This window comes from Heliangelus exortis, chromosome 8 (assembly GCF_036169615.1).
Source record: "Heliangelus exortis chromosome 8, bHelExo1.hap1, whole genome shotgun sequence".
Lineage (NCBI taxonomy): Eukaryota > Metazoa > Chordata > Aves > Apodiformes > Trochilidae > Heliangelus > Heliangelus exortis.
In genome coordinates this window covers 28,499,479-28,514,668 of record NC_092429.1, presented here as the reverse complement: position 1 = coordinate 28,514,668, position 15,190 = coordinate 28,499,479, and the positions used below count along the sequence as shown (strand labels likewise).

Here is a 15,190-nt window from a genome sequence, read left to right as displayed (position 1 = left end):
CTTCACTTAAAATTAGGAGTTCTTCCTTCCAACCTTTGCCATTGTCTTCTGTGACTTCCAGGAGTGTGTCACCAGCCCTTCCCTGTTGGTCAGAACAAGGTCCAGCACAGCACCTTTTCTTCTTGGTTCCTCTACCATTTGGAGGAGGAAGTTATCATCTATGTATTCCAAAACCATCCTGGATTGCTGATATAATTGATATAATTTTGCTGAGTAGTTGCCATTGAATCACAAAATAACTTAGACTGGAAGGGGCCTCTGGAGGCCAGAAGAGAAGATTCAATTACTTCTGCTTACTTCAGGCATCATCCAATTTAGGTCTGATTATCTCCAGTAATGACAATTTCAGGCACTCTGGACATTTTTGACCCCCTTCATTTTGGAAAGGATTTTGGTTGCATGTGACTGGAATTTCCCATGTTCCAACTTCTGTCTGTTGCCTCTTGCATTATCCCTATGCACATCCAAGGAAGTCTGGTTTTAAAGTCTGGTTTTATCTTCTCTACACTTTCCCATGAGGCTGATTGTAGACATCTCCCCTTAGATGAGGCCGAACAAACCCAGGATTTTCTACTTCTCTCCATGCCTTGGGTTCAGTTCAGGGGAATGTGTTACCTGGGAACTCATTGCTGAGCTGCTTCATTGCAGTTTGCTTGGAGATTTAAGACCTTTTTTTTTTTTTTTTTTTTTTTTTTTTGAGGTACTTTGAAAATTCTAATAAAAATTTCAGTTTGCCTTTATCATCCTCAGCAGAGCTGTAAAGAACCTGAGTCACAAAGGGGCTTAAAAAAGGATCACAGAATCACCAAATGCTTTGGCTTGGAAAGGACACTGAAGACCATCCAGTCCAACCCCCTGCCATGGGGTAGGGACACCTTCAACTAAGCCAGGTTGCTCCAAGCCTCATCCAACCTGGCTTTGAAAACTTCCAGAGATGGGGCAGCCACACCTTACATGGGCAACCAGTTTCTTACATCCCTCACAGTGAAGAATTTATCTTACCCAGGATCTAGGACTGAGCCCAGGATGCAGCAATATTGATTTTGAGCTGCTATCTTCTACCCTGTCCTAGGAAATGCTTTAGAAAATAAGCTTTTATTAAAGTGGTCACTTCAGTTTGGAGTGCTGGATCACTGTTTGGATCTGTCCTTAACAAAAACATGTCCATGTGAATTGATAAGATGAGCAGCAAATCACATGCTAATGCTTTGCAAAGAAAATAATCTTCATGAAGATGCTCCCCCTTTCACAGAGCAGCAGTGTGTCTGCTCTGGATTGGTGTGGACCATGAAAAGAACTGCTAGGTTGTGTAATAAGCTTTTGTGACAAGATCAGCTGCACAAAAATCAGAAGCTTTATAGATTTAACAGCCTCTGTGGGTATTAAACTGGGTTGACTGACAAAGGAGAGGAACAAAAGATGGCTCTGAATGGAATTATTAAAGTTTGAACTATGAGGCTACATACCACTGGGTTTAGCACACAGTAGATGGGTATGAGTCACTGTTTGCAGATTTATTTAGGTTTGTGTTGCATAATGGAGATATCTGGGTGATAAAGAGGAAAGCTGTATGGTTGTTAATTATTCATACTTAATATTCAACCCCAGGATGCTTAAGTCAGATGGCAGACCATTGCTCTTGCCAGGTGGTTTAACTCTTGCAGTGGAAATCTCTAAGGTAATTCCTGGAATAACTTTTTCTATTGCTGAGAATGAAAGATATTTCAGAAAAGGGAATGCTGCTCTGTGCCCATTGTGCTCCACCTGATAAATTCACAGAGAAATAAGAAATTCACTGCATAAGAAACAGTGTGACCAGCAGGACCAGGGAGCTGATCCTGTACATGGCCTTGGTGAGGCTGCACCTTGAGCACTCTGTGGAGTTTTGGGACATGGAGGTGCTGGAGAGGGTGCAGGGAAGGGCAACCAAGCTGATGAGGGGTCTAGAGAAGAGGTCTGATGAGGAGAGGCTGAGGGAGCAGGGGCTGCTGAGCCTGGAGAAGAGGTTTGAGGGTTTGAGTTGTATGTTCATGCCTTGCTATCTAATCCAGTCTCCACAACACGTGACACTTGTCTTGTTCAGGGTATGTAGAATTTTTGAAAGGAACTTCAAAAGGGGTGAAGCTGAAGCTTGGATATTGTGCTAATATTCATAATCAGTCAGAAAGAAATCAGATTTCCCTTTCTGTTTTGGGCATAAACATATCCATATCCATGCACAGGCTCTTTTTTGAATGGATCTCCTGGCAGTATTCTTTTCATCCTCTACCCTTAAGAATTATTCCTTCAGTTCAGTTATTCTGCATCTGGCAATATGCAAGGGTAACCTATGGATTTTTTTCTGAGTTCTTTTGTCTGTTTCCTACAATTTTTGGCATAAACTTTAAAAAAATTATTGCAGAAGTTACCTGCAGACTTAGGAAGTTCATCTGTCCACTGAATGACCAGAGTTAAGTTTGGTACCAGCTCATACTTAACTGGGATTTTTTACTTGGCTTCCTGCATGTTTTGTTTGGCTTTTTTTTTTTTTTCCTTTTTTCACTAATTTTTCCAAAGCTGGCTCTGTTAGTGATCTTTCTTGAAACCTTCCTTTTCTTCTGTCTTTTGCTCCTTGGACTAAAATAAACCCTGAAACATGCACATATTAAAGCTCCTGACTTTAGCAATTTCTGATTTCAGTACCTGGGGTGTGTGTGTGTGTGAAAACAGATGTGGAGGAAGATCCACTGGAGCACAAGAGTGTGTTGTACATCAACTGGTGTAGGTAAGGGAATTCCTTGTGTGCAGACACGTGCCTTGCTGCTGTTGCAGGCTCTTGGGCAGTGAGGTTTGCCTTGGGTTTATTAAATGTATACACCCAGCATTCCAGAAAATAATACTTCATTCAGCACAGGAGACCACATGTCTGTAGCACAAGCAGCATGGGAGAGGATGTACAGAAGTCACAAGAAAGCCCAAGAATCCAAGGATTACACAGCATCAACACGTGTCATCTTATTTTGCAGACTGTCAGGAGGCAGAACACAGCCTTTTCCTCTGGGATGGGTTTTGTCCAGGCAACAGATTGCTCGTTGGCTCCCTCTGGCTTACATCTTCGGTGTCTTTCAAGCTGATTCTGTAGAGATGTCACAAAGTTTCCAGGTCAGCCACTCGTTTAATACTTCATCAAGGCTATGCCTTAACTTCAGCTTTACACAATGTTTGGGTTCTGATGCAAAACATGCCCCTCTGGAGCTAGGGAGAATTTATGGATTTCTTCCCTGCTTAGTAGGAAAAAAATCATGAGATAGGACTTGCTTCCCACAGCACGTTGGTGAAGATTTTGCATTTATGAATATAGACCTAATGCAGCTTCTACTGAGAGTCTGATAAGTGATATCAGACTCTCTGATAAGGTTGAAAAACACTTAAGCTAACACAAGGTTTTAATCCAAAATAGCTTCTGTAATAAGCTGAGTAACTGTTCCTTGTAGTTCTTCTTATCATAATACTCAGCATTACAGCAAGGTAATGGCTTTAAGCAGCACAAAAGATTTTCTGTCAATTAAGCATGGATTACTGAAGTTGTAGCACAAGATTTTAAACTTGAAAGTATAATCTTAAAACCACTGTGTATGAGCATATTTGGCTTGATTTAAAAATGGACATTACAGCCTTTGATTTATCTGCTAGAGAAATAAAAGTCAATGAATAGAAATGAACATTCTCTGTTGCTTTCTGCTGCAGGTGCCTTCAAGATGATCTGGAAGGACTGTGCCTTGGAGAAGGAGTGGCTGCATTTTTGTCCCATGATATTTATCAGTTGTAAGCAAGAAACAAGTAAGAGATACAAATGTTAACATGTTTTAAAATTCAGTGATTACTCTTTTTTGCATTTTTTGTCTTAGCTGGGTGAGGGAGAGGATGAGTGGTTTTGTCTCCTTTTTCATTTCTGAAAGTTTTGATTCTTGTATGATCAGCTAAATGTGAAATCTGGAACTACTTTTAAAACATAAAGACATTTGGTAACTCTAAGTGTTTGACCAGCAACTGCCAGGTGTGCTAAATAGCACCAGATGTGGGGAGTTTATTAATGAGGACCAGGAAGTTGTGCTTGAAAGAGAGAGGAGATTGCTTCTAGGGCTGTGATGGTGCTGAAGAGCAAGGTTCCTGGGATTTGTAGCATAAATAATACCTCTTGTGTATTACACATATTTTATGGCACTTTATAGTCAGCTCGTAGTAGCTGCCTATTTTTTGTTACCAATTTGTAGGCTGCTTCTTATGCTTATTATGAAGGATATTATTTCTCCAAGAGGAGAAATAATATTGCAGGTGGGATGGTTTGCAGCCCCAGGTGCCTGTGTTTACAGCAACCATGCCTGAGCTATTGTAAAGATCTCCACCTTGTGGCTGCTCCGGTGAAACGAGCACCATTCATATCCTTTAACTTAAAACCTTAAAGTCGAGCTGTGTGCTTTGCCATTGCCCTCTTACTTTGGTGAACTGCCTTTTTGGAAGCCTTGAAAACATCCAGGGATGTGAAAAATGGCATTATAGTGGTGGGCTCCTGGGCTTTTCTATGACTTAGTCCTAAAATTCATCAGAGTGACAAAAGTATGGTGTCCAGCATCAGGGAGATGGGATGTGCTAGAGCTTTACACCATCAAACCCCCATTTTCAGTGTATGCTCCATTTGCAGGGCAAATTAGTTTTGCATCTGCTGATTACCCTGAAATAATAGAGAGTAACTGAGGTGTAATGAGGTCTGCAAGCCCTTAATTCCAGGATGATTTGCAAAAAGAAAAGATCCTGGAAGTAACTTGTAGAGCTGCCCAGCAGAAAAGCTGTGTGTGAGCATATTTGGGATCCAGTAAAGGACAATACATAAGCTGTGTGCAACACCAGTGGTACAGCAGTTTTGCTGAGTGGATCCTGAGTGAGAAACTATGCAGAAAATGAGAAGCCATTCACACAGAACCTGTCACTGAGATAGCTAAATCTATTTCTAATCAATACACTGCTGGTTTGGAGCAACCAACCATTGTGTTTTGTTGCTGCTACTGAGACACAGTAATTACCTTAAATAATAGAGAGTAACTGAGGTGTAATGAGGTCTGCAAGCCCTTAGTTCGAGGATGATTTGCAAAAAGAAAAGATCCTGGAAGTAACTTGTAGAGCTGCCCAGCAGAAAAGCTGTGTGTGAGCATATTTGGGATCCAGTAAGGGACAATACATAAGCTGTGTGCAACACCAGTGATACAGCAGTTTTGCTGAGTGGATCCTGAGTGAGAAACTATGCAGAAAATGAGAAGCCATCTACACAGAACCTGTCACTGAGATAGCTAAATCTATTTCTAATCAATACACTGCTGGTTTGGAGCAGCCAACCATTGTGTTTTGTTGCTGCTATTGAGACACAGTAATTACCTTAAATAATAGAGAGTAACTGAGGTGTAATGAGGTCTGCAAGCCCTTAGTTCCAGGATGATTTGCAACAAGAAAAGATCCTGGAAGTAACTTGTAGAGCTGCCCAGCAGAAAAGCTGTGTGAGAGCATATTTGGGATCCAGTAAAGGACAATACATAAGCTGTGTGCAACACCACTGGTACAGCAGTTTTGCTGAGTGGATCCTGAGTGAAAAACTATGCAGAAAAGGAGAAGCCATCTACACAGAACTTGTCACTGAGATAGCTAAATATATTTCTAATCAATACACTGCTGGTTTGGAGCAGCCAACCATTGTATTTTGTTGCTGCTACTGAGACACAGACTCCTACCGAGAGGACACTGAAACACAAGGGTTGTTTCCAGGATGGTGGCTTAGAGCTACTCAGAGAATGCTGTGTCCAAACATCCTGGTGGTGGTGATCCATGTGTGTATTCTTCAGAGAACAGGAAGGGAATGAGTTCAGCTGGAGCTTTACTGATACATTTCATGGCAATCTGAATCTCTGCTTCCTCACCACAGCCTGACCTTCTGAAGCAACTCTGCTGTCTCTGAAATGTGCTTTTTCCAAGAGAGAGACAAGCACATGCTTCAGGCCACCCTTTTAAGCAGAACCTGTCCTTTCATTCTCACCTCCTACATCTCTGGCCCCTGTCCCTGAAGAAATATGAACTGATTATCAGCACAGGGCTGCACACAGCTGTGTTTGAAATAGTTGTGTTTGATCATGAGAGCTGGTGTGCTGCTGGGATTTGTACTGATTCTAGCTGCCCACTTAATAAAGTCTTTGAATATACTTTGCAAAGAGAGCTTTGTTTAAAAAGTAAAGTACAATTCATCTTTGAAAGTCCCAAGGTACCCTGATCACATGAGTAGCTGCATCTTGAATGCATTTTCTTGCATACAAAAAATAAACCACAAGCTTCAAAAAAAATAAACCACAAGCTTCATCAAGACTCTAACTAGATTTAGCTTCATCAAAAAAATATATTCTTTCTTTGCCAAGACAGTTTGAAAAGAATGTGAGAAGTCTAAATTCTGTAATTATTTATATTAATTAAAAATAAACTGTGGGTCAGTTCTTGATCCCATCCACCTGAACCTTCAGCAGATTATATTCTTTGTTTCAATATTACCCTTCTGGAGAAATTCAGAGAGAATGTAAACAATTTAGAAATTAATCTGACTTCTATTTTTGTACAGATAACCCCCTTTTTCTTCCCAAACCTCAATTCTCTGGCAAAATTACCCTGGATCAAAGACAGTCACAGCACATTCTTTACCCACTGTTTCCATTTCAGTGAGCAGAGAAATACAAGACCTTAATACTGGAGTCCTGCCTTTGGGTTTATGCAAATGCTACTTTGTTGTAGACCAGGGGATGCTATAGAATCACAGACTGGTTTCACTTGGAAGGGACCTTAAAGCTCATCCAGTTCCAACCCTTCCTGCATGGGCAGGGACACCTCCCTCTAGATCAGGTTCCTCCAAGCCCCATCCAACCTGGACTGAACACTTTCAGGGATGGAGCAGCCACAGCTTCTCTGGGCAACCCAGGCCAGTGTCTCACCACCCTCATAGTGAAGAATTTCTTCATAAAGTTTAACCTAAATCTCCCATCTTCCAGTTTGAAGTCATCCCCCATTGTCTCATCACTCCATGCCCTTGTAAAAAAACCCCTCCCCAGCTCTCCTGTAGCCCCTTCAAGTACTGGAAGGCTGCTCTAAGGTCTCCCTGAAGCCTTCTCCAGGCTGAACAATCCCAACTCTCTCAGCCTTTCTCCAGAGTTGAGAATCTCCATCTTTATGATCCTCTGGACTCTCTCCAACATCTCCATCTTTGGGAACCCAGAACTGGACCCAGCACTGGGTGGAGTCTCAAAAGAGCAGAGCAGAGGGGGAGAATCCCCTCCCTGCTGGTGATTTAACTGGAATCAATGTTATTTCTGACACCTTTCTACTTAACAGACAACCTCTGGCTTTTAGACTCCTACATCCAGGAACTGCAAGACAGGTAAATCTGGCTTGAGAAATAACAGAATGGAGCAGTCAAACAGGAATTTGTTTTTAAGTATCATCATGATCATTTTCTTACAGAAACTCAGAAATTTGTCTTTCTGAGTCTAGGCCAGCAGCTGCAGTTTCAGGAACAATGAGTTCTCCCAGCTCAGCTTATGTTAGTTATTCAGGATATAAACTTATAAAGAGCTGCTGGGGTTCTTCAGAAAGGCCTTGTCATCAACTTCCACAAAGTAAGGAAAATATGCAGCTCACTTTTTTGGCCCAGAGACAAACCACAGGCAATGAGCAAAGTGTCACTTGATGCTCTACTGAGCTGAAGTAGAATGGACTTGCTTGTCTCATGTGCCCCTGTGGTTTGGCTTCAATCCAAATTTCTCTCTTGCAGCTCAGGCTTTCTGAGAGAAGCTGAGCCTGTGATGTGGCACTGCCAAATCTAATGTGATGCTGAGGTCCTGAACTGGTGACAGCAACCATTCCTGTGCCCTGGTGGCACCCAGTGACTACAAAACAGTCACCTCTGCTGCTTCTAACTGGTTTCACCTCTACACAGCTGGTTCCTGGGAGTTCTGCCATGCTGCACCAGCCTGAGGAGGTCCACATGGGGCCTCATTTTAGAGTCATTTTAGCTGCAGACAAACTTGTTGGCTTCAGTGTGTTTTTTGTAAGGTAAAGCTGAAAAGCCCTCAAGGGCTGTGCTGACCTGCTGCAGATTTTCTCCAGTCTCAGCAAATGAGTTGGAAATCTTGCTGACATAAATTTTCAGATAACTCCTGCTTTTAGTTAGGCTGGAGCCATGATACCATGTTTAAGGGTACCAGTTTAAGGGTACCAGTTTAGGGATACCTGTTTAAGGGTACCAGGATGAGAGTTCAGTTCTGATCAGATGCAGGACATGGTAGAGTGTGTGGAGAGCAGCAGCAATAGAGAGAAGAAGAGTTGGCTGACAGCTCTGGAGTAACCTGGATCCCACATGTCACAGCAGCTGAGTGGGTGGCTATGGGTAAAAACCAAATATTGAGCTTGACAGCTTTGCAGTTTTTCATTCAACTGGAACTTTATATGGCAAACCAGGTCCATTGTTTTAGTTTTTACTTTGGAAATACCATATTGTTCCTCCTTGAATCCTTCCTAAAAGGAAGGGAGGGAGTAACAGGTGCACAGTATGAGCATCCTTATCTCTGGAGTGGCAAAAAGAAAGCAAACAGAAAAATCTCTTTCTCATCCTAACATTTTTTACAGTTACATGTTTAGCCACTAAGCATAGGACATCCTGAAAGGAGGTTGGAGCCAGGGGGGGGTTGGGCTCTTTTCCCAGGCAACTCTCAGCAAGACAAGAGGGCACAAGAGGTTTCAAGTTGTGCCAGGGGAGGTTTAGGTTGGACATTAGAAAGAATTTCTTTAGGGAGAGGGTGATCAGGCATTGGAATGGGCTGCCCAGGGAAGGGGTGGATTCTCCATCCCTGGAGATATTTCAAAAGAGCCTGGATGTGGCACTCAGTGCCATGGGCTGGGAACTGCAGTGGGAGTGGATCAAGGGTTGGACTTGGTGAGTTCTGAGGTCCCTTCCAACCCAGCCCATTCTATGGTTATATGGTTATGCCATCCTATCTTTTCTATCCTGGCCTGTCCAAACAGCTGTGTTTCATGGGAAGAATGTGAGATTCTTCTATAGTTGTGCATGGGAGAGAAGTCTACAGAATGCTAAACCATGAGGTGGCTACTAAATAATACAGTGTGATCCTTAATGAGTCAGAGAATTTGCATTAAAAGACACTTGCATGCTGAAACAGCACAAATGTCCTAAGGACAGCTGTGTGTATGCATGGTAGCACCCCAGCTACACACAAAGTACTAAACTTACTTTGCAGAGGTGCTGAGTGGGATTTGTAGTGCTTGAAGAACTGAGAGTTAAAATGATGCAGATCAGGAAGAGTGGTGAGTGCAGGGGAACCTGGGGCTTGTGGTCTCCAACTTTTACAGCTGAGGGCTGTACCTCACTTGGGCCTTTTTTCCTTCAACAAATAATTCTCATGGTGCCCAAATAAGAGAAAACCTGAGTCACATTTCTGAGTGGCAAAGACATTTGTAATTGGAGGGACTGGAGTAGTGGGAAATACAGAGCTTTGTAAGGAATACTAACCTTGAACTTTTTAGCCTGACTCAAGCAATTTGGTTTTCACCAAGGAGCTCCTAATAACAGGGACCTGATGGCTCAGGTTGTCCAGCTGACTCCAGGAGGTCAGGATCCAGGGTTGTATCCTTGGAGATACTGCTGAATTCTGGATTATGCTCACAGCACCCAGACCCACCACTGATCTCAGAGGCCCTTTCTGTGGAGCATGGGCTGGGGTCTTGGCTGGCTCTGCCTTCCTCAGTGACCAAAGAGCAGCATGGTCAGAGGTACTGGTCCATTTGGGCTGCCCCTGGAGGCTGGGTTCTGTCTGGCACTGATGGATCATCCCTTTGGCACCATTTGTTTCCCTCCCTTGTGCTCTGCTCAGGTCGACTTTTCAGATCCATTCAGGAAAGGTCTTATCTGGGGCAGTGAGTGCTCTTGGGAACAACTGAGTTCTTCTGGTTAATCAAGAACAAAATTACCTCAAAGCAGATGTTTTATCTGGAAAATTCAGGCCAGACCATGAGTCTAACAAAACAATGGAGTCCTGAAAACAGGGTTGTAATGGAAACTGCCAGGAAACTGCCATGATAAATGAGGAATTAGCCAGAGTATGTAATGTGTGCATGGATATCACAACTGTATTTTATAAGGGAAAGTCTTTTTTATCCTTCTCTCCTATGAAAAGTTTTATATTCTTGCTTTGACTAAGAGCTCGAGTCCACTCTTATTTATCTCATCCCTTTAACCTCATCCCTAGAAAAAGTGATCTGCCTGACAGAAGTCTCCCATTTCCCAGTGGAAGGAGCAGCAGGGTCTGGTGAAAAATATTCTGTGAAAAACATTCCAAGTTGTGAGAACATCTCCATTATGCCAAGGAGAGTGTGACTGTGGAGAACAAAAACCATCTTGGTAATAAAACTGGCTCTCCAGCTACTTAGAGGTCTTGGAAAGTTAAACTTGGTAACCACTGGAGAGGTGCTAACTTACAGTCTGGCAGGATTTTAAAGGATGCCTTGGTCTTTATGGGCTTAAATGTAAAAACTGAAACTGGAGGCTGAAAAAAGTCACTCCAAAATGATGAGCCTATAAATTGGGTGCCCTTGGTTTCTTCAGGTGCCAGGGAAACAGACATCACATGGCTGACAATATTTAGGGCTCTCTTGCTGAAGAAATTCAAAGGAAGGTATTTAATAATGTGAGAGACATTTAAATCAGCCAAGTCTACACACACATGAAATATTGAGACCAGAACTGTGAGCTCATTCCTGTAGCACTTTCCTGGGGATGAGGACAGGTAATGGGAGAAGTGCCATGTAGTTTTCATCATGGGCTTAGCCTGTATAGGCAGGTGCCCAAAACCTGGGCTTAGGTTTGTTTTGAAACAAAATACATTTTTGACAGGCTTCAAAGGAGCAAAACATGTAATTCTGGAGAACTAAAGGTTTATTTTCTTATTTTTATCCAAATGGAACGAACACCCAAGCTTGTTGTTGAAGGGAGTAGTTTGATTTCCTGGTTTTTTTAGGGGATTGAGTCCATCATCAGCAAATTCACAGATGACACTAAGCTGGGGGGAGTGTGGATCAGCTGGAAGGCAGGAGGGCTCTGCAGAGGGACCTGGACAGACTGGAGAGTTGGGCTGATCCCAACGGGATGAGGTTCAACACGGCCAAGTGCCGGGTCCTGCACTTTGGCCACAAGAACCCCATGGGGAGCTCCAGGCTGGGCACAGAGTGGCTGAGAGCAGCCAGACAGAGAGGGACCTGGGAGTCTGGATTGCCAGGAAGCTGAACATGAGCCAGCAGTGTGCCCAGGTGGCCAAGAAGGCCAATGGCATCCTGGGCTGGCTCAGGAAGAGCGTGGCCAGCAGGTCCAGGGAAGGGATTCTGCCCCTGTGCTCAGCCCTGGGGAGGCCACAGCTTGAGTCCTGTGTCCAGTTCTGGGCCCCTCAGCTCAGGAAGGAGATTGAGGTGCTGGAGCAGGTCCAAAGGAGGCAACTGGGCTGGGGAAGGGACTGGAGCACAGATCCTATGAGGAGAGGCTGAGGGAGCTGGGGGTGTTGAGGCTGGAGAAGAGGAGGCTCAGGGGAGACCTCATCACTCTCTACAACTCCCTGAAAGGAGGTTGGAGCCAGGGGGGGGTTGGGCTCTTTTCCCAGGCAACTCTCAGCAAGACAAGAGGGCACAAGAGGTCTCAAGTTGTGCCAGGGGAGGTTTAGGTTGGACATGAGAAAGAATTTCTTTAGGGAGAGGGTGATCAGGCATTGGAATGGGCTGCCCAGGGAAGGGGTGGATTCTCCATCCCTGGAGATATTTCAAAAGAGCCTGGATGTGGCACTCAGTGCCATGGGCTGGGAACTACAGTGGGAGTGGATCAAGGGTTGGACTTGATGAGCTCTGAGGTCCCTTCCAACCCAGCCCATTCTATGATTCCATGATTCTATTCTCAAGGCAGTCTAGATCTCCTTTAATACAGCTTTATTGCAATACACTCCTAGGACAGCTCTGCTAAAGGGAAGTCCTTTCTGTCAGGAAGCATTAATATGATGCTTCCCTAACCAGCTCCTCCTGAGACATTAAAAATAGAAGTGTTCATTCCAAGGCATGAGGTGCAGTAATTAAGCTGATGGGCTGCAAATCTTCTGGCTGCATTCCAGAGGGTAGTGTCTGGTATGGAAGGAATAGGATGCTTTTTGATGTTATCTATTATTTGAGTACCTATAATTGACTCCAAAACAAGCTGAATTGTGTTGCCAGAAGTGGCAACAGACAATTATAATAATTGAAGAAATTTTTACTCTTCTTTCAGGGTCTTATTATTGGCATCAGCCAGGAAACACTGCCAGATTTTCAGTTTCAAAAGTAAAAAACAAACAAATAAACAAACCACAAACAAACAAAGAAAACCCCATATCAAAAGTATTTGGATAAAACTAATAACAAATGCTAGATTTTCTCTGGTCAAATTAATTAAACAAATGTATCATTGGGCCAGTTTTGAAAATTATGCACTGAAAAAATCTTTTTTTTTTTCCTTCCCAAATTTCAGAAAGTATCCTTGCTTTTTGAATTTTTATATCACTAGAATTTCTCTGTGCTACTAAACTTAATTGCAGGAAAACTGTTCCTGTATAATGGACCACTGTAAATATTATGTACAAAATATTTGCAGAAAGGGGTGGGGTCCATGAATGTTTTGGTGAAAATCTGGTTATATCTTAAGATTATTTTCAACCTGAAGTGTGAGAAAATAATATTTTATTATCTAGTTTTATTAAAAATACTAGTAAAAATCCATACTTTACTTTGTAACCAATTTTCAAAACATTTTGGTCTGGCATACCAGAAGAGGGAGGTAGTGTTCTTGAAGCTCAACCTGAGCTTCCAATTATTTTCAGAAGCCAGTGTGGTTGCCTAATTGTCTCTAAACTCCACTGAAAATCCTGACATGGCCTACAGAATATCTGGAAACCCTCAGAATAGAATCATTGGCAGTGATGAAATTTTTAGACTACCATTAAAATAGCACTGAAGAAGTTTTGGAAAAATCCTTGTATCCAACAGGCAATTAAGTGGTGAAAGCAGTGAACGTGTTGTAACATGATCTTATCCTTTTTGTTGCATCTCTACACCTCCTTCTCTGTATGTGCCACTTGATGGAAGGCTAGGAGTGCAATTAAATGTACATAAAGGGTGTATCTTGGTGGAATCAAGTGGGGGACTTGGTAATTCTCTTTAACTGATACAGGACACCTGTATTGTGCTGCACATCTCTGATCTGGGTAAGCTTTTTCTTGTAGTTGCAGGGAAACATTCTTGGTGGAATTTTATTATGGTGTTGGAGAAGTTGTTTCAAAATGGACCTTCAATACTGGTATTCTTTCTAAAATCCTGACTGAAAAGATGAAAATGCAGAAGCAACATGACCTGGAGGTTAAACAGGGGAGTCACACACAGTCACACAGGTGGCATTCATCACCCCCAGGATAGATGTAGGGAACTGCTGCAGAGATGTCCCTGTTTGAACTGGGCACCTCTCACACCCTTTATTATCAATAAATTAAGGCTGAGCTACCCCTCACTGTTGTTACCCTGATCTCCCTGGACTGGGAAAGGAACTTAGGGGTGCTTGGGCAGGATGGGGACACCTGTGGTCAGTGGAATTATTTAAATTTTTGGTGTGATGGAGCCCACACTGCCTTATGCACTGTCTGTAGCATTTGGCCACAGGTCAGGTCTGCATGAATACATGGCTGTGGGTGAAGTTATCCTGAGTTGTGGAGAGTCAGCATCTCCTGATTGTGTGCAAATTTACAAATTCAAGTAGAGGATTTCTGGATCTTCCTGAAGCTGAGCCTGAAAGATAAAACCCTCATGGTGTGGTTCTTCTTTTGCTTTCAGTGTATGGTACTATTGCCATTGTTTTCATAAGGAAATACATTAGCTTGCTCATTAGCTAATATTTTTAAATATTTATATTTATATAAATATAGCTAATATATATAAAAATAGCTAATATATTTAAGTATTTAAATATTCTAATATTTTTAAACAGCACTCTGGTACAGATTAAAAAGAAGCACATCTCTTTGTAGCTGTTCAGACCTGGTGTAGGCATCTCTAAAACTGGCAATATTTGAGCTGCAGTTAAAACCCAGAACTGGTGGTGAGTATGGGTTCTTTTTAGTCAAGGAAATGCCAACAAAAGACATGGCAAATAAGGACAAATGTAGTTGGTGGCAGACTGATTCTGTCAGGCAGAATGCTGTGGTCACAGCAAGTGAGAGGGAAGCCAAGTGGAGCACTAAAAGCAACCCCTGTAAATGTGAGACCAGTTGCACAGCTGAAAAAATAGAAGTCACTGCCTAGAAAAAAAATGTCACTGTTTACTTATCACTGGAGTCTCAACCCTCATCATATAATGGTATTCACATGACAAAATCTGACCCCCAAAGTAGTGCTGATCTTTTTATGCTCTTTGCAAATGAAATGTGAAGATTTTGCCACAAATAATCTATCAGTCCTTTCTGTTTTCTGTTCATTGGTCTTTCCCTGGGGGTCTGTTAGTTGCAGCTGTAGGGAGCTGCCTTACCTGGCTGCAGGCTCCTCAGCATACCTGCTAATTCCTCTTGTAGCATTCCTCTGCCAGGATGGCATTTTAACCCCACCTTTCCCCAAACATAGATTCTGCCTGCACGCTGCTTCAAAGCACAGAATTTGAGACCTAAAAATGTTATTTTTGGTTTTAGAGTAGTGAATGGTTTTGATAAATATAAAATTGTACCTCTCCTAGGCAGGACTAGAGTGTCTACATGCATGAAATACAAAGACAGGATTAAAGACCAGTGAAAAAAACCCCACTCTGTCTGTGAACTGGTGAGATCTTAAATACAATCCATGCAGTTCTCACAGAGAGAGCCAAAGCCAGATGCCCAAAACAAACAGCAATGATTCCCTCCTTTTCCACTACAATTAACCGAGTTCAAACAAAATAAAAAGGAGTGATGAGACTTTGAGGAGGAGTGGGAATAAAAGCTTTAAATGCTTATGGAGTTCTGATGGAAAAAAATACTGTCAGATGTCTGTGACAAAGCAGTTCAGAGTATCTGGCATACGTGCAGAA

The 15,190-nt window shown here is 42.6% G+C and overlaps 1 protein-coding gene across 1 annotated transcript in view; it reads left to right on the top strand.

The window, feature by feature from the left end:
• Nucleotides 1-15,190, top strand: part of HMCN1 (hemicentin 1) — a 198,571-nt gene that overhangs the window by 28,763 nt on the left and 154,618 nt on the right. Inside the window, exons 3-4 of the mRNA XM_071751315.1 lie at nt 3,006-3,141; nt 3,727-3,819. Of these exons, the coding sequence (XP_071607416.1) occupies nt 3,738-3,819 (82 nt within the window). The 5' untranslated portion in view covers nt 3,006-3,141; nt 3,727-3,737. The remainder of the gene's footprint in view (nt 1-3,005; nt 3,142-3,726; nt 3,820-15,190) is intronic.